At 38.9% G+C, this 22,146-nt stretch overlaps 2 protein-coding genes across 3 annotated transcripts; both read right to left on the reverse strand.

The window, feature by feature from the left end:
• Positions 1-1,665: 1,665 nt before the first annotated feature.
• Positions 1,666-3,643, reverse strand: LOC149842664 (uncharacterized). Its single transcript, XM_090001536.1, has one exon. The coding sequence runs from the start codon at positions 3,609-3,611 to the stop codon at positions 1,935-1,937; it is 1,677 nt and encodes a 558-aa protein (XP_089857662.1). The 5' UTR covers positions 3,612-3,643; the 3' UTR covers positions 1,666-1,934.
• An 11,459-nt stretch (positions 3,644-15,102) lies between these two features.
• On the reverse strand, positions 15,103-20,884 carry LOC149842665 (serine/arginine-rich splicing factor RS41-like). 2 transcript variants are annotated; one of them, XM_090001537.1, is made up of 6 exons: positions 20,779-20,884; positions 17,512-17,659; positions 16,290-16,402; positions 15,959-16,194; positions 15,412-15,678; positions 15,103-15,305 (listed from the first exon to the last, which is right to left on the reverse strand). In XM_090001537.1, exons 2-6 carry the CDS (start codon positions 17,615-17,617, stop codon positions 15,278-15,280), a joined length of 750 nt encoding a protein of 249 aa, XP_089857663.1. In that variant the 5' UTR covers positions 17,618-17,659; positions 20,779-20,884; the 3' UTR covers positions 15,103-15,277. The 2 variants fall into 2 exon arrangements, with proteins under 2 accessions (XP_089857663.1, XP_089857664.1); XM_090001538.1 differs by lacking the exon at positions 20,779-20,884 and adding an exon at positions 16,736-16,983 and having other exon boundaries at positions 17,512-17,640.
• Positions 20,885-22,146: the final 1,262 nt, after the last annotated feature.

The following is a 22,146-nucleotide window of genomic DNA, read 5'->3' on the forward strand; positions in this document are numbered from 1 at the left end:
CTCGGCTCGTTTACTTACTCGAATGAGTCCGAGTCAGGTTTAAATGAGTTGAGATTGAGCTGAGCTCGAGCTAGCTCGGCTCGTTGTGAAACTCTAGCAATAATGCATCAATTCACAATTGCAAAGGGTAAAAAGGTCTTAACGATGTTGGATATTTGCGAATTTGGACACCAAAAGAACTATAAAAAATTATAGGGTTTTTAGGGAATCGTGTCAAATTAACAGTAATATACGATCATTTTTCGTTGAATTTAACAGGTGTTAAGTAATCCACCCCCACAAATAGGGTGGGCATCGAGTCAGGCCTGCCCGACCCAAACTCGTTTAGAGCTCAGCCCATTGGGTTTTAAGAGTAGTTTGGCCCGGAGATGGCCAGACCCATTTATTAATGGACTCAGGTTTGAAGAGCATCCCATTGGCTCAATGAGTCAATGTTCAGCGGGTCGGTCTAGCCCAGTCCAAACCCTTTTATAGGTTATTTTCAAATGATGTTCATAAATTAATTTCTATAAAACAAAAAACAATAAATTAAATAAAAGATTAATGCACCCAGTTAATTATCTTTCTATTTCTCATATAATCATTGCAACTAATTAGGTTGATAGTTACCAAGTTACTATGCAAGCAACTACTAAAAACTTAATTAGGCAGCTCATCCTATCGGGTTGGCTCGTAATCCATGGGCTGACAAGGGCTCAGCCCATGTATATAATGGGCCGGCTTTCAACCCGGTTACTAATGGGTGGGCTTAAAACCATGACCCAAACCCAGTCTATGGTGGGCCAGGTCCGCTTGGGGCTGGCCTATTGCCCACCCTACCCACATATACCATGTATTTTTCTTTTGGAATTATAACAACCATTGGTAAAATAGAATCAACGGACTTAATTATGGATTAGATGCACTTGGTGTACTGCATCATTATTAAAAAATAAATGCCAAGATAGTCTGATGGAATCAGACCTAATTGGATCTGACTTATTCAGAGTCTGATGGAATCAGATAAAGCTGAATCCGGATCAGACTAGCTTAAAACCCATTTTTACAGTTAGTTGTATTTGGGTTTGGATTCAAATGCAAGACTCAATACCAAACCTGAATCTGATTATTAATTGGATCTGAATTTGGCTACCAAATCCAGCTAATCAGATTTGGATTCAGGTTGGATATCGGATCCGACCCGTTCACTTCCCTACAAGCATATTTTCAGAACCAGAACCTTGAGAAGATTTTAAATAGCATTCTCATTGTCACCTAACGTAAGAGCCCAACTTCTACTACACATATCGTCCTTGAGAAACCAATATTTTGGTTGGTAATTTTGGACTACTAGTTGGATATCATTTGTGAGTGATTTTCTTTTGAGATTCGAACAAATCAGATATTCGTGTCAGTTTGCTGTGTAAGAATAACAGAATAGGTTGCAACACTTCCACTAATTCTTAAAATTGCCCATGTTAAACATACCTAGGTTAGTCTCTTTTCAAAAAAAAAAAAAATCTAGTTGATTATGCAAATCAACAACCATCGCATATTGATACTTACAAGCAAGCATAAAAGTTTGGTTCTTGATAATAATAATAATAATAATAATAATAATAATCACTCTTCTTACTGCGGTTTATGGGGCAATTAGAAATGCACCACACATATCCAAGACTATGTGTGATAGTGCAACTGATCAACATCAACTAAAGAATGGGAAGATTTAGCAGACCAAGAAATAGAAAAGCCAGAGCAGATTAATTTACAAGATGTGTGATAGTGCAACTGATCAACATCTACAAGTTGCACCAGATGAAAAAACAAAATAGGCCAGCTTTGCCATTGCTATCACACTACATTTTGTTTCATACAGAATGAAACATTGTAAAGAGCTCCCAAGGGAATCATCTGCAAACCCTTCACTAATTAAAAAACAGATCTACTGCCTACTACTTCCTGCTGAATAGGCTTCGCAATTTCCCTCTCTCTAGCCTCTCGACCAGTTTCTTCGCACCTGGAACGTCCAATTCACTCAGCTTCTTAAGATAGCCAATGGCGCCATATGAAATCATCAGCTTCTTGCATTTCTTGCTTGAAGATAGAGCAGTCAGACAAGATATAGCGTACTTCTTCGCGGTATTCTGCATACTTGGTTCAAGCAATTGGACGAGGTTAGGCACGCTTTTCTCGTCCTTCCTGATCTCTCTGCAGTTCTGTGGGAACATTAGCAGATTTCCAATTGCTTGAGCAGCAACCTCTCTAGCACTATTAGTTTTGGCCTCCAGCATCTTGACAAGTAGTGGAATGCACCCAATCTCACCAATCAGCTTTCTCATTTCCACTGAATTGCAAATCCTACATATAGCAGAAGCTGCAGCTTGCTGAGCACCCAAGGAGCCATCTTTCAGTACGTGCATCAATCGAGGAAGAAGACCAAAGGAAATCAGATCTTCCAAGGGAACTGATCCAACCAAATTGCGAACCGCCCCTACAGCGGATTCTTGCGGCAAAGGACCATCAAGGTACGCCAGAAGACGCTGAATTCCACCTTCACAGACTACTTGCCGCCTAAGGCTCTCATTGCTGCATGTCATGTTCTGCAAACACTCGGCAGCATACTCTTTAGACCCCAACAGAATCCCAGAATCCAAAAGATTTACCATGACCCTGATGACTCCTTCTTCAGCAAGACAATGTCTAACTTCCGGGACCGCCGAAAGGTTCTTGAGCACCCCGGTGGCCGCAGACTGAGAAACGGAAACACCAGTTTGACAAACCTCAATCAATGGAACTATGCCACCATGCCCCGCGATCGATCGAGCAGTTTCAACTGCCATAGACAACCTATGGAGAGAAATTGTGGCTTTCTCCTTAGCCATTGGGCTTCCTGACTCAACCAACCTGATCAGAGGAGGAAGCACCCCTTCAGACACGAGAAGATTCTCACAAGTACCAGACTCAGCCAATGAGCACACCACAAGAGCAGCTTTCTCCCTGATTCTGGGAGAACCTGCGCTAAGCAACTGAACTAAAGCAGAGACATTGCATCTTCCCAGCACCCCAAGTACATTCTTCTCATCTTCCTTCATAATTTCCACCAAGTTATCAAGAGCCTGGTGTTTAGCTTCCATATGACCAATCTGCAAACGGGCTAACAGTTCCTTGATATTCCACTTTGCAGCCGCTGATCCCACTCCTGTCGCCGATCTCGCAACAACCAACGGCAAACTGGCCTCACCCAAGACACCAGTTTTAACAAGAAGCCCACAGTCATGAAGATTCAAGTCCAACCTTGCAGACAAAGCATCAAGTTTGCTCTGCATCTGAAGTTTGCCACCATAGTTTTCCTCAGAGCATCTTTCAGCCAATCCCACGGCCTCATCTAGAGTACTTGAGATTGCAACAAGCTGTTCCTTGCAAAGGGTGTTCTTAGAGAAACAAGGATGGCTGGATAGATCAGACAAACAAGATGGTACTTTTTCCAACTTGGAAAGTATGATCTTCCACCTCCCTGTGAAGCCCTTCACAGCCCCTGCCTTCTTGATGGCTACAGGAATCAACCTTTTAGCATGTTCTAACCATTCTTCAGTGGATTTGATGTCCATTTCTTCTGTTTCATTGGCCATTCTTTATCTTTTGCAGACAAACTGATCTATCTCAATCCTGACAGATGAAGGAAGAAGAAGAAACCAACATGGTGAGTCTGGAAGCAGGAATCAATTTTTTCTAGAAAAAGCAAAGCATATAAATAATGAGAATATAAAACTCACGTCGTGATTTTTTTTATTCAAAAGAAAGTAAACATACTACTACTTTACGGAATCTTGCAGATCACTGACCAAACCCCACGAAAACCAAGACAGACCTACACAATCTAAACAGTAGTATAGAGCAGGACCACCCTTTTCCAAGCCGTTTCCTGCATCCACCGAAAGGCCTCTGCAGAAATAACCCGTGAATCCAACTCTTGGCGGTTGATCACCAATGGGTAAACTCGACCACCCAGTTAAACAATTGTTAATACCGGGCGAAGGTGGAGTCCAGTCAACCTACTGTAATATAAAAATTCAATGGAGCCTTCATAGACGCATCCACATCACTAGTTACAAGAAAAACAAAAGCACAGTTATAGTACTGCCTCAATAACGTAAAACAATGTTTTATGCACTCAAGCAGGGCATTCATGAATCCCAAAGGAAACAGATCACCAAAAGGACGTCCATGACATGCTGTTTGTACAATGGGCAAAGACATTCCAAATCTGGACCATCATTACGAAGAGTTTAAATGTTACCCTTTTAAGTTTTATTCGCCATAAAAATCCACCCCCAGTATTAACGGGCATAGCTTTTTTTTGACAGGCATTAATGGGCTTATCTTAAAAAGCCAAAAAATGCATTTGTGGTATGCCTTCATAGTTCATACCAATACCAAAAAGAGAAAACCAATAGCATTTGGATACCAATTAGAGCTAATAATCAATGAGATTGGCACCTCTGTTTTTGGCCTATTTTAAAACTTTTGACAGTTAACAATAGGAAATAAAACCCAATATGCTAAAAAAAAAGGTGAAGACAGCAGGAGCGCATACACTTTTCATAAAAAAAAGGGTAGTAATTCACTAACAAACAAATATAGCGATCTTAACGGCTGTTGCTACCGATGCTCCTTTTTGAAATGCACGCTTCTAAACAAAGCAAGCTTAGATAAGCAAATCTGTCCACAGTAATCCACCCCCTTTCTCTTTTCCTTTATCAGAAGATCACATTCAATATATAATTAATGCAGACGTAAACTCTATCGAGGCATAAGATTTCCTATACTAACTTCCATTACCAAAGTTCCCACCCATTAACCAACGGGGGCTCCGCTTGTATGGCAGGAACAGTTATTGTACGTCACTTTGTGTTGGGACGGTGCAAGTTCGAATCCCAATGGTATAGTTGTATCACTGGTAAGGGTCTGTCTAACCTGGGCTTTCTCTGTAAAAAAAAAAGAAAAAAAAAGTTCCCACCCATTGGAAAATCAGTGTGACAGCCTAGTTGTGTCTCAGACACCGGTACCAACAACTTTTCCAACAAAATCAAAATCTCTTTTTCGTTAAGTTTCCAATGCCCCTACGTTTGTCATCGTGGCAGCATGAGAGTGTCGGCTTCATTTTTGTGCTACTAACATAAATAATCCTATCTAGAGTACACTCAAGATCTAAAAGGCTACTACAAGTGTTGCCCCTAAATAGGCAAACAGTTACAGCCTTGAGAGCCTTTCGACAGTATTAAATCAGTCGTCTCAAAAGCCAAACGCATAGAGTCGGAGCTGATAGGTCAACTCGGAAAGGCGCCCTAACCGAACCGATGCTGTCCGAATCGGTTTGAGAATTTGAGAACCGAGTCGTTTCAAAAACGATTCAGAGAATAGGTATGAATCGAATCAAATCGGATTTTTCAATACTTTGATTTTTTTATGAAATTCAACAAAATATGCTCATAAAAAATTCATAAAAATAATCTAAAATACAGAGATACAGTGCATGAAGACTTACAGGGTCCAATCAAATTATGCATTTAATGTTGAAACAATAAATAGCCGATAGATATCATAAATTCATAATCATCATCAAAATTTAAAAAATAAAAAGATCGATTTGACTCGCTTCTGACAACTTTGAACCAAACCCAATAACCCCACCATCAAGCGTCTCAAACGCCAGGTTAACAACTCGTCTCAGAGAGTCCGAGACTCGACTCGGTATCTCCGTATCGTCTGCCTCACTCCGTTTGCGCCTTTGCGGTGTGCATATTCGCCTCGCTTTCTTAGTCCGAAACACTCAGAATCGGGGATTCCTATCGTATCGGATCAGGCTACACAAAATTGACGCGGTTCGCCCTAAAGGTGATGCAAAGACATCTCGTACCGGATTCACCCAAACTTTAAAAAGTTATCCAAACAAAGGAAAATTAATTCGAGGAAAAATTTTTCCAACCTTTCAGAGAAGATCAGAAGTCTCTTCACTCTCAGAATCTGAAGGCGAGGAAAAAAGCGGAGGGCTCAGAGCGACGAAGCTTGAGAGAGTTCGATTTTTAACGACCTGAGAAGGGAAGAGAAAGGCCATGTTAACCAAAGGAAACAATAATCATAGGAAAAGAAAAAAACTAACTCTCATCATAAAAACGTATTAAACGCAAAAAGAAAAAATGTACATTGTATATAATTCTATTTATAAAAAAAATCTCAGCACAAGAAGAGTAAGAAATTTCGATAGGTAGTGAAAAGAAAAACCTGAAAAAAGTTCCATTTGCTTCTCCTTTTTACAAAAAAAAATCTGTATCAGTTTCACTAAAAATATGGAAAAAGGAGAAATAAACTCCGCTAATCTCGTGGAATGAATTAATAGAGCGCAAAGAAAGGAAAAAATAAATAAATTCTGTAAAGTCACAACCTTTTGCACAGAGAAAAAACCCTAAAAAGGATAACATAATCCTCCTCCTAAAGAAAGAGATGAAGGAAACAGAGAAACTCAAAGATTCAGGAGAAAAATACTAAACCGAAAATATCAAACAATGTTTAAAAACAAGCCTGAAAATCGAGAAATTTATCCTCTAATTATCCACAAGAGCGCATTCATGCGCAGAAAAGAAAGAAAATTTACTCGAAAGAGAAGGAAAAATAAAGAGTAATTAATCTGACTGAAATGAGTGGAAAACTTACCTCCTTTCGCGCAGAGAAGAGCAGAAACGACGCAAACAAGGAAAAAATATTCCACCGTCAACAACGATCTGAAACAAATCCACGTTTCTTCAGCCAAAGCAGAACCAAACACTCCGATCTTCAACTTTCCAAAGGGCAAACTCCATCTTCGGCAACGGAAACCGTATCACGCAACAAAGAAACAGGAAAACCCCATAAAAACACCAAATTTTTCGAAATACCCAAACTCGAGAACATCAACAGAAAAAGGAACCAAATCACAATAAAAACACATGAAAATGACCGGAATCATGAAAAAGAAGGAAAACCTTGTTTTTTTCAAAAGAATTTGAAACTCAGCGAGATAAAAACAAAAAATGCGCGACAAAATTTCTCGAAATTCCAAATATCTAGAAGTGATCGCAACGGTCGATTACACAAACTCATTTGAAAAAAAAGCGAGAAAAATTCAAACAAAAATCTGCAATATTCCTCTAAGAGAGAGATTCCTTTACCCCGTCTCGTCGCAGAGAGAAGTCCTTCTCTGCCGCACTGCCGGATACGGGAGGGCGGGAAGAACCGACGGCCAAGGGCTCGGTATCCTAGAACATCGGACGGCGCAGTCGCGGTGGAGATTTTTTCGAATCTCGCTAATTATTTTCGGTTTTTAAAAAGCCTACGTGGCTTTGCGAGATCCAACGTGGCATTCGGGCGAGTCAGTTCTCGGTACGGCGGCCCACTTAAACGATGACGGAAGGATGCCACGTGGTCAACGGATAGCTGCCAACGCGTCAGGTCATCCAGAGAATAGTTTCGCTTATTCGAATTTGGAAGCCCCTTTTTTCTTTTAAATTACTAAAGTACCCTTAGGCCATTTATGAAATTTGAAGACCTAATTTCTATTTCCGATTTTATCCATAGGAGTGAAGGAAAGAGCGAAACTTGCGGTCTTTTCTCGTATTCTTGATGTAGCTAAAAGATTGATTTATCCCTAACAGGCTGGTAGAAGAAACGAACGATGTGTTCAGCCGACCCAAGCTTGGGCTCAGCTCATCCCTGAATGAAACAAGCTAAACACAAGCCCGCTTGTGTAAAAATATCATGTGTTATATATATATATTCAACAAGAAGTAAACCTTCATCCCAAAACAAGTGAGGTGGAAGTAGGAACCAAATAAGAAAATCATTTCAGGTCTTCCACATGAATTCTTTTCCTCCAATCATTTTTATTCAAAGTCATGTCGTCGGTGAGGTTCAAAGCATTCATATTTTTTCCTATCATTTTTATATCATTTTTATCCAAGTCTTCTTAAGCCTATCCCGACCTCTTTTAACTAATATATTTTCCCATTTCTTCATCCTTCTAACTGAAACATCATTAGGCCTTCGCCGAATATGTCCAAATCACCGTAAACGATTCTCTCTCATCTTATTTTCAATAAATGCAATGCCTACCTTCTTACATATCTTTTTGTTTCGAATCTTATCTTTTATTGTATTTTCACACATCCATCGAAGCATACACATCTCAGTTGTACTCATTTTTTGAATATGATGTCTCTGGGCTGCCCAACATTCCGTACCATATAGTAAAGCCGGCCTAATTGTCATTCTATAAAACTTTTTCTTCAACCACAATGGCATATACGATCGCACAACACTCCAGTTGTACTTTTCCATTTCATTCACCCAACCTTTATCCTATGATTTACATCTCCATCAATTTCTCCATCCTTTTGAATGATAGATCTCAAATATTTGAAACAGTCATCCACCGGTATTTCTTGCTCACCAAGCTTCACTACGCTCCCATCACTACCTCATTGCTTACTAAACCGACATTCCATATATTTTGTCTTACTCTTACTCAACTTAAAACCTCTTGCTTCCAATGTTTGTCTCTATAATTCTAACTTAGCATTAACCCCAGCTCTAGAGTCATCAATCAAAACAATATCATCAGCAAACAACATACACCATGACACATTTTCTTGAATTGATCTCGTAAGCTCATCCATCACTATAGCAAATAGGAAAGGGCTAAATGCAAATCCTTGATGTAACCCAACCGTTATAGGAAAATTGGTCGTCACCCTTCTACAAGTGCGGACATTGGTTACTACTCCTTTGTACATATCTTTAATTATACTAATGTACTTGAGAGAAACACATTTCTTCATCATTGTCCATCGGAGAACATCCCTAGGTACTCTATCGTATGCCTTCTCCAAATCAATAAAAACCATATGCAAATCTTTGTTCATCTCTCTAAATCTCTCAATAAGTTGTCTAAGAAGATGTATAGCTTTCATAGTTGATCTTTCAGGCATAAAACCAAATTGATTCTCTGATATCATGACAACCTTCCTCAACCTATACTCAATCACCCTCTCCCAAAGTTTCATAGCATGACTCATGAGTTTTATACCACGATAGTTTGTGCAATCTTGTATATCACCCTTATTCTTATATAGAGGCACCAAAGTACTCTTCCTCCACTAATTAGGCATCTTATTTGTCCGTCAAATCTTGTTAAAAAGATTTTTCAATCATTCTAAACCTTTCTCACCCAAACATTTTCAAGCTTCGATAGGTATACCATCTGGGCCAACTGTCTTTCTTGATTTCATTTTCTTCAAAGCCTCTACAATTTCTTTCTTTTGAATCTTGCGCATGAAGTCACGATTCATCTCATAAAAAGAAATGAAAAAGTCTCCAAGATCCTGAGCATGGCTTCCATTAAATAGCTTATCAAAATAATTTTTTCATCTCTCCTTAATCTCCTCATCTTTGACTAAAACCCTTTGTGTTTCATCTTTGATACATCTAACCATACCCAGATCCCTCGATTTTCTATCTCTCATCTTTGCAAACCTATAAATATGTTTCTTGCCCTCTTTGGTATCCAACTTGTCATAAACCTCCTTATATACCTTATCCCTCGCGTTTCGAGCTACTTTTTTAGCTTTCTTCTTTGCTATCATATATTTCTCCAAATTCGCATTATCACGACTCTTACTTAGATTTCTATAACACTCTCTTTTAACCTTAATAGCTAATTTGACATCCTCGTTCCACCATGATGTATCCTTACCTAGCGGTGCACTACCTTTAGACTCACCAAATACCTCCTTAGCCACCTTTCTCATGCAACCTGCTATCTTATTTCACATTAATTCTGAATCCTCCTCGAAACACCAATCAGCTTCCTTAATTACCTGCTCTACAAACATTCATTGTTTAGCTCATTTCAGTGCCCCCCACTTATTTCTAGGATCTATCCTATGTCTATCCCTTTTGCGGCATTTTCTAAATCTAAGATCTAAAATTAAGACTCTATGTTGTGTAGCTACACATTCTCTCGGTATAACCTTACAATCGATGCAACAACCTCTATCTCTCTTTCTAAGTAGAAAAAAATCTATTTGACTCGTATTGACCTCACTTTTAAATGTTACTAGGTGAGACTCCCTCTTCCTAAACCAAGTGTTGGCTAAGATCATATCATAGGACAAACCAAAATCTAAAATCCTTTCTCCACTTTTATTTATTTCTCCTGTATCATAGCCTCCATGGATACTCTCAAATTCATCCTTACTAATGCCTACATGTCCATTAAAGTGATCATCGATGAAAAGCTTTTCTCCATAAGATATTTCTTGTACTATTCTATCTAAATCTTCTCAAAATTGATGCTTAATAGAATCATCTAAACCTACTTGAGGTGCATAAACATTAATAATATTTGTACCTAGCTAATACTAATTTAATAAGTAAAATCCTATCACCCTTCCTACGGACCTCAACTACATTATCTATAAACTCATGACTAATAACAATCCCTACTCCATTCCTATTCCTATTTATTCATGTATACTAAATCTTATATCCCAAAGGTTCTATCACTTTTGCTTTTTCACCTACCCACTTGTAGGCATAAAATATCAATCTTTCTTCTACACATATATATTACATAGATTCATACATACATAAAATATCAATCTTCCTCAACCTATATTATACTTAAAATATTTTTTATATATATATATTACACTTTTAGTTTATATTTTATGTATCTTTTTTTATATATGTATATATATATATATATAACATGGATTTGTTTATATATTACACTTAAAATACATATTATACTGCAAAGGTGGTATCCCAAGTGGTGAGTGGGGTCCTATGTCAAGCTGAAGGCCCAGGATCAAACCCCACTGTCATATGGGTCTGTTGCTGATTTTACATGATTGGGGTAATTAAGGCTGGGTGGTCGTATCCCAAACCTTAAGTTTTTCCTTGCAAGGAGGAGGGCTCGTTAGTAACCCAGTTTTTGGGTGAGGGTTCTTCATCATAAAAGAAAAATACATATCATGCATAAGAGTCCTGGAAATGGGAACTAATGTGTGAACGAAGATTTTCATGATTTTTTTTCTTCTTCTCTTGAATCTAACCATACTAATGCTATCTACAAGATTGGGTTTATAAGAACCTACTCTTGAATCATTCTATTTTGTAGCATAAATGAGGTTTTTTAAAGCTTTAAAAACAATGGCTCATCATCTTCATAAATATTCAAGCATTCAAAAATTATATTTTTTTCATTGAAAATACACAAACAAATGATTGATTCCTAACAAATTCACAATGCCAAACACGTCAAAATGATTGGATTTACAAAAAAAGTGTTGGAAATGCACATAATTCAGTTTGCCAACCATACAAACTGATCACTACGAGCTGAGTCACAAGCCGCTGGGTTAGTTTACCAGTAGGGATGGCAGTGGACCGGGGCAGATGCAGGGGACAAGGTCTTCATGTCTTCCATCCCTGTTCAAAATAGGGCGGGGCGGGGCGGGGCGGGGCGGGGCCCAGCTCCCCTAATCCATTGCTATCCCTATTTACCAGCCCTATTAGTAACATCTAACGTCTGATGCAGTATGAGGCAAGTGGGTGTTTGTCTTATCAGGAAGAGGATAGGAACACCCACTTGCAAGACTTGGAGGGAATAATTTTAGACAACAAGGGCATTTATAAAACCATCAGAGAATGAAAGGACAACTTCGTCATTTTTCCAATCTCTCTGTGGTCCTCAGTCAGGCGTTACGCTGAAAAAGAATAATAATAATAAAAAAAAAAAACAGTAAGGAACCGTTTCGTTATTTGCAGAAATAAGAAAATGACAAAAAATGCCCCACCGCAAGGTTCATGCGGGGGATGGGTAGGGAGGAAAGCTATGTCACAGGGGCACGATATTTTGGTAGCGTATCTTTATGACACGGGAGGACACTTTCAGACATTTAGACACGGACGTTGACACGATTGTTCAATAATTTAATGTTATTTTAATACTTTTAATGATTTTATGTGTTATTTTTATAAAAAAAAAAGATCATTGTAAGTTTGTAACTATTAAAATTTCAAAAATTAGTTTTTATGAATCAAAAAAATTAAAAAATCCCGTGTGCACAGTGCCCCTCCGCAGGGTTCATGGGCTGGGTAGGGAGGAAAGATATGTCACAGGGATACGATCCTTTTTGGTATCGTGTCCCTATGATACGAGCGGACACTTTCGGACATTTAGACACAGACGCTGATACGATTGTTCGATAATTTAATGTTATTTTAATGCTTTTGTGTATTATTTTTATAAAAAAGTCATTGTAACTATTAAAATATAAAAAAAATTAATTTTTTTAAGAATAAATTTTTTTTAAAAATCCCGTGTCGACGTATCTTTGCGACATGGGAGGGAGGTCTTCCGGGGCCCACTGTCCCAGCCAGTAGTGGGAGTGGGTAGAAGGGTGGGGCCCACTGTGGAGGGATATACAATTTTGGGCAGGGCAGGCACACGGCTTGCGTGCCTTGGGGTTGATGCACTAGGGCTGACCTAAACTCATTTGTTGGCACTTGCGCCAAACCGGCACGCTCTGCGTTGCCGAAAGGTGTGGTTTGTTGGGTTGCTTGCGTGCCCCTAAAGAGACGCACCCAAACGCTCGCGAGTCGCGACCCCACCCCCCGGGCCCCTACCCTACTATTCAGCTTCCTACCAGTTACCAATGGAGCCTCTCTCTCTTCGTGTTGATAAAGGGAAGGGAAGATACCTTTACGGTCACATATCAGTCATTACCACTGATATGTTAGGCAGACCCCCAACCAGTTACTATTCAACCTACCACTGGGTTTTGAACCTGCAACGTACCACCACAAGGAGATGTGTGCACTAACTGCTCCTAACAGTCATTACCGCTTTTTCTAAATACCTACAAAGTACCAGTTTCCGAACAGATTCAGGTTGACAGTAAACAAAATTCTGGATCTCATAGAACAAAACTTGTTCCATGCCCAAAAGCCTCCTACATCACAATTTAAAAGGTTTTTAAAGAATGATGTTTTTTTTATCGTTGATTTTTTTTTTGTGAGAGAAGAGAAATGATCGTTGAACTTGTTAAAGCTAAAAACCTACAATGCATTTCTTAAACTTTTTAATCCCCATCATCAATAATGGAATCCCAACTGTCAAGAGTCAAGTTTAGGAATCGTTTGATTGCCTAGATCTCAAATATGAGCTTCTTTGTCTTGCCCCAACCCCCCACTCCTTATTCGAGTTAAAAATCCATGCATTGTGAGATATTTTCAGTATTTGAGAACCGTGGGTTTGAGATCTTCTGCTTGCAAAAACGAGGGATCTAGCATAGGCCTGATGTTAGATCAAGCCCTTGGATATGAAACCTGAGGCAATCAAATGCAAGTTTATTGTTCACTCTATTTGGAGGGGACTGCCAAGTAGGGGTGTCAACAAGTCGGGTTTGATTCAGGCTCAGGTGGGACCAAACCCAAATTTGATTTGAGATGCTGGTACTGGGTCCAGACCCAGAGTCTAATCAGATCCATTATAAAAAACCATACCCAGATCCTATAAGGATAATATGGACTACGCCCGAAAAATGCTTAATAAAATAACATTTTTTTTTATCTTTTTTACATTGAAAAATTATGCATCGTAGTCGGGAGCTCAGGTCTGGTATGAAATTTCAAAAACCATACTCCATTCCACATATTAGTGGAACCCCTTGAGTCTGACCCAGATTCTAATTGAACCTCCTTGTTTATCACCAAACCCTAAACCTATAGGGTTCGATACAGGTCAGGTTCAGGTCAAACCCGACCTATTGACACCCCTACAAGTGCTGAGTCAAAGCATTACATGTCCTTGAGTAGTCCATACACATTTCCCTCAATAAAGGGCGATCGGCCTCCTAAATTGGAGTCGAATAAGATAGCTGGATGATAAGCCTGCTTGACCAGTCTGCCTTAAATCCATTCAGCACCACTACAACATTCACCCCCCACCCCCTGCCAAAAAAAAAAAAAACAGAATTTTTTCTTGTTTAGCCATTCATTGTTTACATTCTTGGGAGACATCTGATAAAATTGGAACGATACATCCTCTGAAAATATTTGTGGGACCCATCAGTGAAATAAGCTATCCAAACATGGTGTTTTGGCTGCCATCCAGCGCACCTCTCACGGTACATCTAACATGATCCTATCTCGGGCCCAGCCCAACAATTTACCAAGGCCAAAGCCTAGGCCTAGAAAGCGAGCTATATTTCACGGGCCTATACTTTGCAGCCTAGGACCAGCCCAACATACCCGGCTAGGTTGGCTCATGCTGCCCTTTAGCAGGCGCCTCTCAATCAAACCGCGTGCAGCTTCAATCATCCTTTACCATGTCTGTTGTATTCAGTTTGATTGTGTAGGACAAAGACACCCGAATGGCTTGTAACCCAAATTTGACTGTAAACACTTCTTCCAGGAATATGAAGGGAGGGGCTTAATCCCTCAGATTTCTTATTTTTATTTTTTTTTAAAGGCAAGCTGGGGTTAGGCAGAGCCCCTACCAGTTAAACAACTATACCATTGGGTTTTGAACCTGCAACGTCCCAACACAAGGCGACGTGCACTAGCAGATCCTACCAGACAAGCGGAGCCCCGGTTGGTATCCCCAGATTTCTTATCAATAATAATAATAATAAGTCAAATAAATAAACCAGCCAGAGAAAAATCCTATAGAAAAACAATATCATAAACTCAAAGTGGCCACTGTAGCATACATGAATGCATAACTATCACACACACACACAAACATAGGCCGCCCGAGGGCCCTAGCCTCAATGTTTTACACCTCTCGGACAACGACCTTGGGTCAGGCTGAGCCAGCATGACAAGGTCTTCGATGTGGATGAAGAACAAACAATGCAAACATATATACGCATCAGCAAACAAACTGCATATTTGACTTGACCAGGAACACCATCAGGTATTATTGAATAAGGCAATAGATAGAAACCTAGCAGGAGGCCAGCCTTGTGCGAAGGCCCAATCCAGAATGACAAAGCCAAAAGGACAAACTCCCACGTCATAGGCCCCTCAAAACTCGATTGTATTCACGCATAATGAATGGCACCAGTATCACAGTACAATGTAACAACTAGTGTCTCACGGCAAATATAAAAAACATGCACCTAGGGGTTGTTCATCAACCAGGATTAAAAAGTTAAACAGCTTAGGATAGATCCTTCCATCAACTCTGTCAAACTCACGACCTTGATCGAACAGGCGATGGGCTGGTTAAACGATAAAAAACTTATTGTCAAAACAAAAAGACTGAAATGAGTAGAGAAGAGGAACTAAATCATAGCGATAACAATAATAACATTGCCGAAGACTCACCTGTGATTTCTCTCATAGACAGGGCTTTCAGCTCTACCATAGTTGGGGCTACCCCTTTCTTTCGGCCTTGTGTAGGGCCTAGGAGCTCGACCATAGTCAGGGCTAGCCCGCTCACTAACTTTGCCATAAGGACTTGAGGATTGCCCATGGTCACGACTTCTCCTCTCTGGGGTTCGGTCTCGTCCTCGCTGGGGGCTATAGCCATTTCTTCTCTCATCATCATCACGCGCCGCATACTCGACAGAAATAACTTGATCCATCAGCTTGCTGCAAGTCATGAAGAGAAAGGAGAAAAACTCCACTGTCAACAAACCACAAACAACTGCTAAGAATAAAGTCTACCAACCAGATGACAGAAGAGCTCTCCAGCTACATCAAACAATGCTATATTGATAAAGATCAAATGGATTTTGATAGATTTATTGAATTTCTGCTGCCCATTTCGAGATCCAGTGGGCATAATAGATAGTAGTGATGTGCGTTGGCAATTAAAAAAATATATATACAACATAAATTAAAAATAATAAAAAAGTGGAGTAACAATAACCTCTGGTTTGTCGCTTCCAGTGCTTTTGTTGCATCCTCTTGTAATTCATATTGAACGAATGCAAAATTCCTTCTGATTCTTACGTTCAGAACTTTCCCAAATGGATCAAAGTGCCTCTCAAGGTCTCTTACTCTTGTATTGATTGGATCAAAGTTTATAACAAATAGAGTCTTTGTTGGTCTCAAGTTAGCAGCAGATCTTCTTGAACCAGCAGATCTGCGACCACCACGCTCTTGCTGCAGCACACATTAAGAAAACCATGAATACAAGTCCAAACACACCATCAAGGACACATGATTAGTAAGCAGAGAAAAATAGGAAAATAATGCACCTTTGTCCATTCAACTCGAAGCCGACGGCCATGCCTACCAAACTCTGTCCTGTCAAGTGCACGTATAGCATCTTCTGCATCGTGTTCATCATCCATATATATGAATGCAAAGCCTGATACAGAGAAGCCACCAATTGTGTATAATACAACATGATAAGAGATGCAGAATGATATGCATATATCTCAAGTAAGAGGCTTCTTCCACATGGCAAGTGATAAATGGCCCTAGTAAGGATAGACCAACTTCGTGCAAAAACTCATGCAACCACTCACCATCTCTTCAAAAGCTAACAACTAGCAGACCCAGAAACATAAGAACAGACCTTGCATACTGAACTAAATTGTGTCAAGAAACAATATCCAAAAGTGGGTGATGGCAGGTCATCCAACAAGAGAACGTACACCATAAATTCTCCTTCCTAGCTGCAAAGAGGCATGGTTTCTACCTTGAAACGTGTCTGAAACTGAAGACCTGGGCGTAGGTCATGAGGAATGAAAGGAAATGATTGCTTGAGGGAAATGTAAGGTGATGCCATTGTGGATCAGATCAGCTCTTGTGAAAGACAATAGACAACGAAGCACGGGCACGGGCATGGGCATGGGCACGGGCACGGGCACGGGCACGGGCACGGGCAGGAAAAGGTAATGCACATGAGCCCATCAGCCAGGAAGGGCTTGGATGCTCCAAGAATTCCTGCGTCAAAGAAATTGTTGAGTTGGGGGCTTAAACTGAAACAAAATATTCGCTTTTTAAAACTTTTATTCTGACCCCCATAGGGACTCAACCAGAGAGAACCATCACATGTTCCGGCATCTGTAGCCTGACCGCTGCAGTACAACTGGTAGTCAATGTAGTAGAGGTACCACCTTAATGGAAGGATGAAACACCTTTGCTTGATCGGATGCTTTGACATGGCCCAATGTGCCAATAAATTAGCATCGTTGACAAAACTATTAATGACCTAATTGAGTAGAGTAATTTCAAACTACAAATTCCATCTGATACAATGAACTGAATTTAATTTCTGCTCCACTCAAATATCATTTGTGAACAAGTTGAGCTGTTTCGTGTTTGGAACATAAGTGTGCACCTTTAGAAGACAATTTGGCCCTATTCAGGACACTAAGAACCATTTTCAGTGGCATACCGAGAAAAGATAAAAAGTACAACAGTTTTTTAATCATAACAGAATAAGAACGAATCAAGGACAAAATCACTTACCTGATTTCATATCTACCCTGTCCACCTTCCCATATCTGCTGAAGAGTCGCTCTATTTCAGATTGTCGAGCATCAAAGTCAAAGTTTGCACAGTAGACAGGCCGCATTTTCTCCAAACACCAACTCAGCAAAAGAATTGTCAAGGTTCCCTGTAGTAGTTAAAATGAGATTCACACCCAAAATAAAAACAAGTCTTTCAAAAAGGATTTGATGAAGCATATATCCATGACAGATTTGCTGAAGCCTGAGAATTCCATGCACGATAGATAAACCACACAGTGATGAGTGAGACCAACATGCTATAATATAACACATTTCTTAGGATATTAAATGAAATTTTAATATATATATATATATATATATATATATATATATATATATATATATATATATATATAGATAGATAGATAGATACAAACAGCATTTAGGTATAACCACAGCTACTAGCAAATGGTATTTCTTAAAAGAACAGGATTCTGAAATATCCAGGCATATCAATGGCAGGCTGGCAGCCTGCTCAAGTGAAATGCTGCACTTATGCATAAAGTTAAAGAAGATATGTAGACAGCATTTTCTCAGCAAAGAAATTCAAGCAAGAACTTCAAAAAAAATTCTCCTTGCATCTTTACAAGCAAGATCTAAGCACAAATAATAATAATAATAATAATAATAATAGGTATTGATGAAACACACTGTGTACAATATAATAAAGTAGCAAACAAATAAAAACAGAAACTTATAAAACCATTCGCTTTTTGTTGTAATAGACGAGCAAATAATGTCAAAATTCAAGAAATTAGATTTGCTTGTCTACACATTGCTTATATCATGAGATGGTTGGATTAACATTACAGGTTCAATTTACTCATGAGAAAACCTTGATATATCAATTATTCTAGATTTTAAACAGAAAACACAAGCATTCAGAGTATCCTGATTTTATTTGTGATATTTTTAGAGGAAAAAGGAATCATTTTTGGACAAGAAAACTTGAATATTTGTCACCACTATGACATTTTTGCAAAAGAAAAAAGAAAAAAACACGAAATTCTGAAGTATCTTTCATGTTCTAGGCTCATTGCTGACAGCCTTAGTTGTATTAATAGGAGGAGAGTGAAAACCAACCAAGCCAAACCCAACCACCACTTATAAACTGGATACCACATGAACCACAGAGGCAACTTAAAATCCGCTGAGCTGAGCAAAAGCTCCATCTCACTATCCATGGAATTGGCAAGAATCCATAACCATTTAGCTCAATAGGAAACCATCGCTATACAAGAGATGGAAACAAAGCAAAAGAACAGAGTGGCCACAACAGATCGATAATTAATTACCTCTTCTGACAACTGTAACCACTAATATCTCCAATAAATTGAAGGCAGTACAGTAATTTAATAGGCAACAATGACTAAATCTGTTATGATTCCTCTTTTATCAGTTTTCTCAATCATCCCAGCATTTGCTAATATCATGGACATTTGACTGCCTTCCGCTTTGTAAATAAAAGAATTTATGATAATGAGGAATCCAACACAACGTTGGATAGAAGAAAAGACATCAAAGGGTTGGTTGAATCTAATGCTACATTCATGGCTACTTCTGTGGATATGAAATCTTGATTAACCAAAAAGTTAGTCAAATCTGAAGTGATTATCGATAAGAAGAGTCCATCGACTATTGATGAACCTCATCCATCGGTTCAAGTGATTATCGATAAGAAGAGTCCATCGACTATTGATAAACCTCAGTTCAAGAAACCGGTTCCACAAATGAAGGAATCGGTTCCACATATGAAGGGGTCATTTATTATCAAGAATGTGCAAACGGTGAGAGACTTAGGCACCGATATCAATGAGCCTCATATTAAGAGTTTGGCTATTATCGAGAACCCTAAAATAGTGGTTACTGATATCATCAATACTAAAATGAAGGAATCAATTCCACAAGGGAAGGAGTCGGTTAACACATATGGAAACCAATATATGGCCTCTCTCTTGGCTTTGACGTTTTTCTGTTTTCTTCTATTTAAGCATATGTACGCTCCTCTATCAAAATAACAAAGAAAGTTTTCTCACTTGCCGTGGACGTAGGATACTCATATACAAACCATGTATATCCTGTGTTTTCTTTCGTTCTCTCTCTTCGCTTTTCTCTTTAGTAAAGACTTATCAATACCATATTGCAAACCATCAAATCAACACCTAGATTCATGTTTTCCTTGATTCCTCTCAATATTCACCACAATCCATCCACATCAAAAAGTACCCTCCCCACCCAAAAGAAAGAAAGAGAAAAAAAAAGGAAGGAAAAGAACCAGGGTTACCGGAAACTTTATAGGAGGATGGGAAATGTGTTTCCCAGGAAACCGTTTCCAAAACGGGAAACATCACATTTCAAAAACATGTGGGAAACACCAAAAGATTTATGGGAAAAACGTTTCCCTTTCGTGGGATACATGTTTCTCATGTTTGGTAATTTTTTTCTTCTTATTAAACTTTTCCCGTTTTCTGTTTCACATGCACCTGAAAACCCCGTTTCAGTTTCCCAAGACGTTTCCCGTTTTTGTTTCCCTTTCTGGCAACCTTGAAAAGAACGCAATGGAAAAGAACTTCTCTACCAGCAGCAATGGCTTGGCTTGAATGCAAAGGAACCATTTCATGATTCTATCGACAGGGATCAACTCCATTATTTTAACAAAGTTTTCATCTACCACAATCTTTCTGGGTAGGTGTTGCAAACACCACCCACTCAATTTCCAACAAAAACATGCAAAACGAAACCCAAAAACGTTTAACAGACACGGCTATTCAATCAGGCAAGGACACCATATTGGCCTGAATAGAAGCTAAACCCCACCGGAACAATGGTTTTTCGTCGAATCAACTCATATTCTAAAATTACCCAAATAGAAAACGTGTATCCAAACAAATCCTACATCATAGATGCAATTTCATCCTTAGATGCATAACGAAGCAATCGCGGTCAATTTTTTTCTCAACGAAGCAGATCAAACAACAAATAAAAAAATTCACTACAATAATCCATCAAAACGACCTAGAAATCTCAAGCAATATCAAATAACAGAAGATGGTCCACAATACAAGGAAATTAGCTAATTAAAAAAGCACAAATCTTCTCAAAAAAAAAAAATAGATCCGCATGCGTCAAAGAGAAGAAACGACGGATTCAATTGCTAAAGATCTAAATAAAGACTAAGAGGCGACTACAATTCACACAGATCTAGAATCCCAACATCAGATCTTACCCGCAAAGGAGGAGGAAAGTACGTCTGTAGAAAACCCTAAAAATTCACGATCTCCGCTGGAAGAAAACCCTGAAAATCACGACCTAAAATGAGAAAGAAAATCCCCAAGGTCGATCAGGTAAAAACAAAACCCTAAGAAGCCGGATTTAACCAAGGGTCAGTTGGAGTCGACCTCGGGTTAGCACGGGGTGCTCCACCCTCGGCAATTCCTCGCCGGTTTTTAGAGTATAGAGGAATGTTTACGTGCGCGCCCACTCATATATCTCTCCTTGAGCACATTCAAAGTGCGTCTCTAAATGGGTCGGACCTGGGTGGGTCGCTTTTAATAACCCGAAGAAACTGTACGCGGCTTGAAGACCTGATCGCGTTGGCTCAGCCTGCCATGCTTGCATTCCCCCAAGACCTATGCTGGGTGTCAGCTTGCACAGAAAAGAGATGCCCATGAGAAGGGAAAGTTAGCCACCCGTCTAGCAGCCAACGCCCTTGGGTGGGTCACTAGCTACCTAGCCTGATCGCCGTTACTATCTACTAGTTACATGTGTTCTGATTAGGGTGCAAACTAGTCAGTTTAACCTTTGATCTGAATCCAACATTATTCTTAGATATGGATTATTAAAGTTAGATCCAAAATGGTATTCAAACTGAATTCGGATTTACTTATTTAGAACATTTTTTGGATTTGGATCAGATTCAAATAACAGATTTATATCCTACTTATGTTAAAATTGGGATCTAACCTGATTCATTTGCACATTTTACATGTAAAAACCTTGATTGCTGACCAAGTAATTTTATGTCAAGACTCATATGTCAAAATCTAGTGCTTTTAATTCACTTAGAGAGTTATTATAATTTTAACTTTATTTTTTACTTTTAAAATGTCGTTCTTAAGGTTTTTGTCTAAAAGATCAGTTAAACTAAACGATCTTAACTTTCAGTGTAATAAAAATCACGTCAATCCGACATCAAAGTAAAAATTTATAACCAAAACAATGTGACTTGTTCGGTAAAAAAATTATTTTTCGAGTAAGGTTCACTTTTAATAAAATTTTGACCACTAAAATATTAGTATTTGGTTTTTGCTTAAAAGATAAATTAAATTAGAGAATGTTAACTTTTCAATGCACTAAATCGTGCCTCGATGTAACATCTAGATAAAAAGTTATGGTTAAAATGAGTTAGCCTGTTATAATCGATCTGAAGTATGACCCAATTTAAAATATAAAGATTCAAAATTCCTATAACCAATCCTTAATAAACTTCTAGAAGCTTCATTCATGTCTCTAGATTCTTATCTTCTTAGAAAACCCTAAAAGTTGCATACAAGCGTTCTCCAAATAAGCCTTCTAATCTCTTAGGGATAGCTTT

Source organism: Nuphar pumila, chromosome 3, assembly GCF_984573655.1.
Source record: "Nuphar pumila chromosome 3, dmNupPumi1.hap1.1, whole genome shotgun sequence".
NCBI lineage: Eukaryota > Viridiplantae > Streptophyta > Magnoliopsida > Nymphaeales > Nymphaeaceae > Nuphar > Nuphar pumila.

Coding starts and splice junctions, on each gene's coding strand:
- LOC149842664 (XM_090001536.1), bottom strand. CDS start 3,611: ATGGCCAATGAAACAGAAGAAATGGACATCAAATCCACTGAAGAATGG.
- LOC149842665 (XM_090001537.1), bottom strand. CDS start 17,617: ATGCGGCCTGTCTACTGTGCAAACTTTGACTTTGATGCTCGACAATCT. Junction 16,403..17,511: donor CAGGGTAGATATGAAATCAG/GTAAGTGATTTT, acceptor TCTCTGTATCAG/GCTTTGCATTCATATATATG. Junction 15,679..15,958: donor CTGGAAGCGACAAACCAGAG/GTTATTGTTACT, acceptor CATGACTTGCAG/CAAGCTGATGGATCAAGTTA.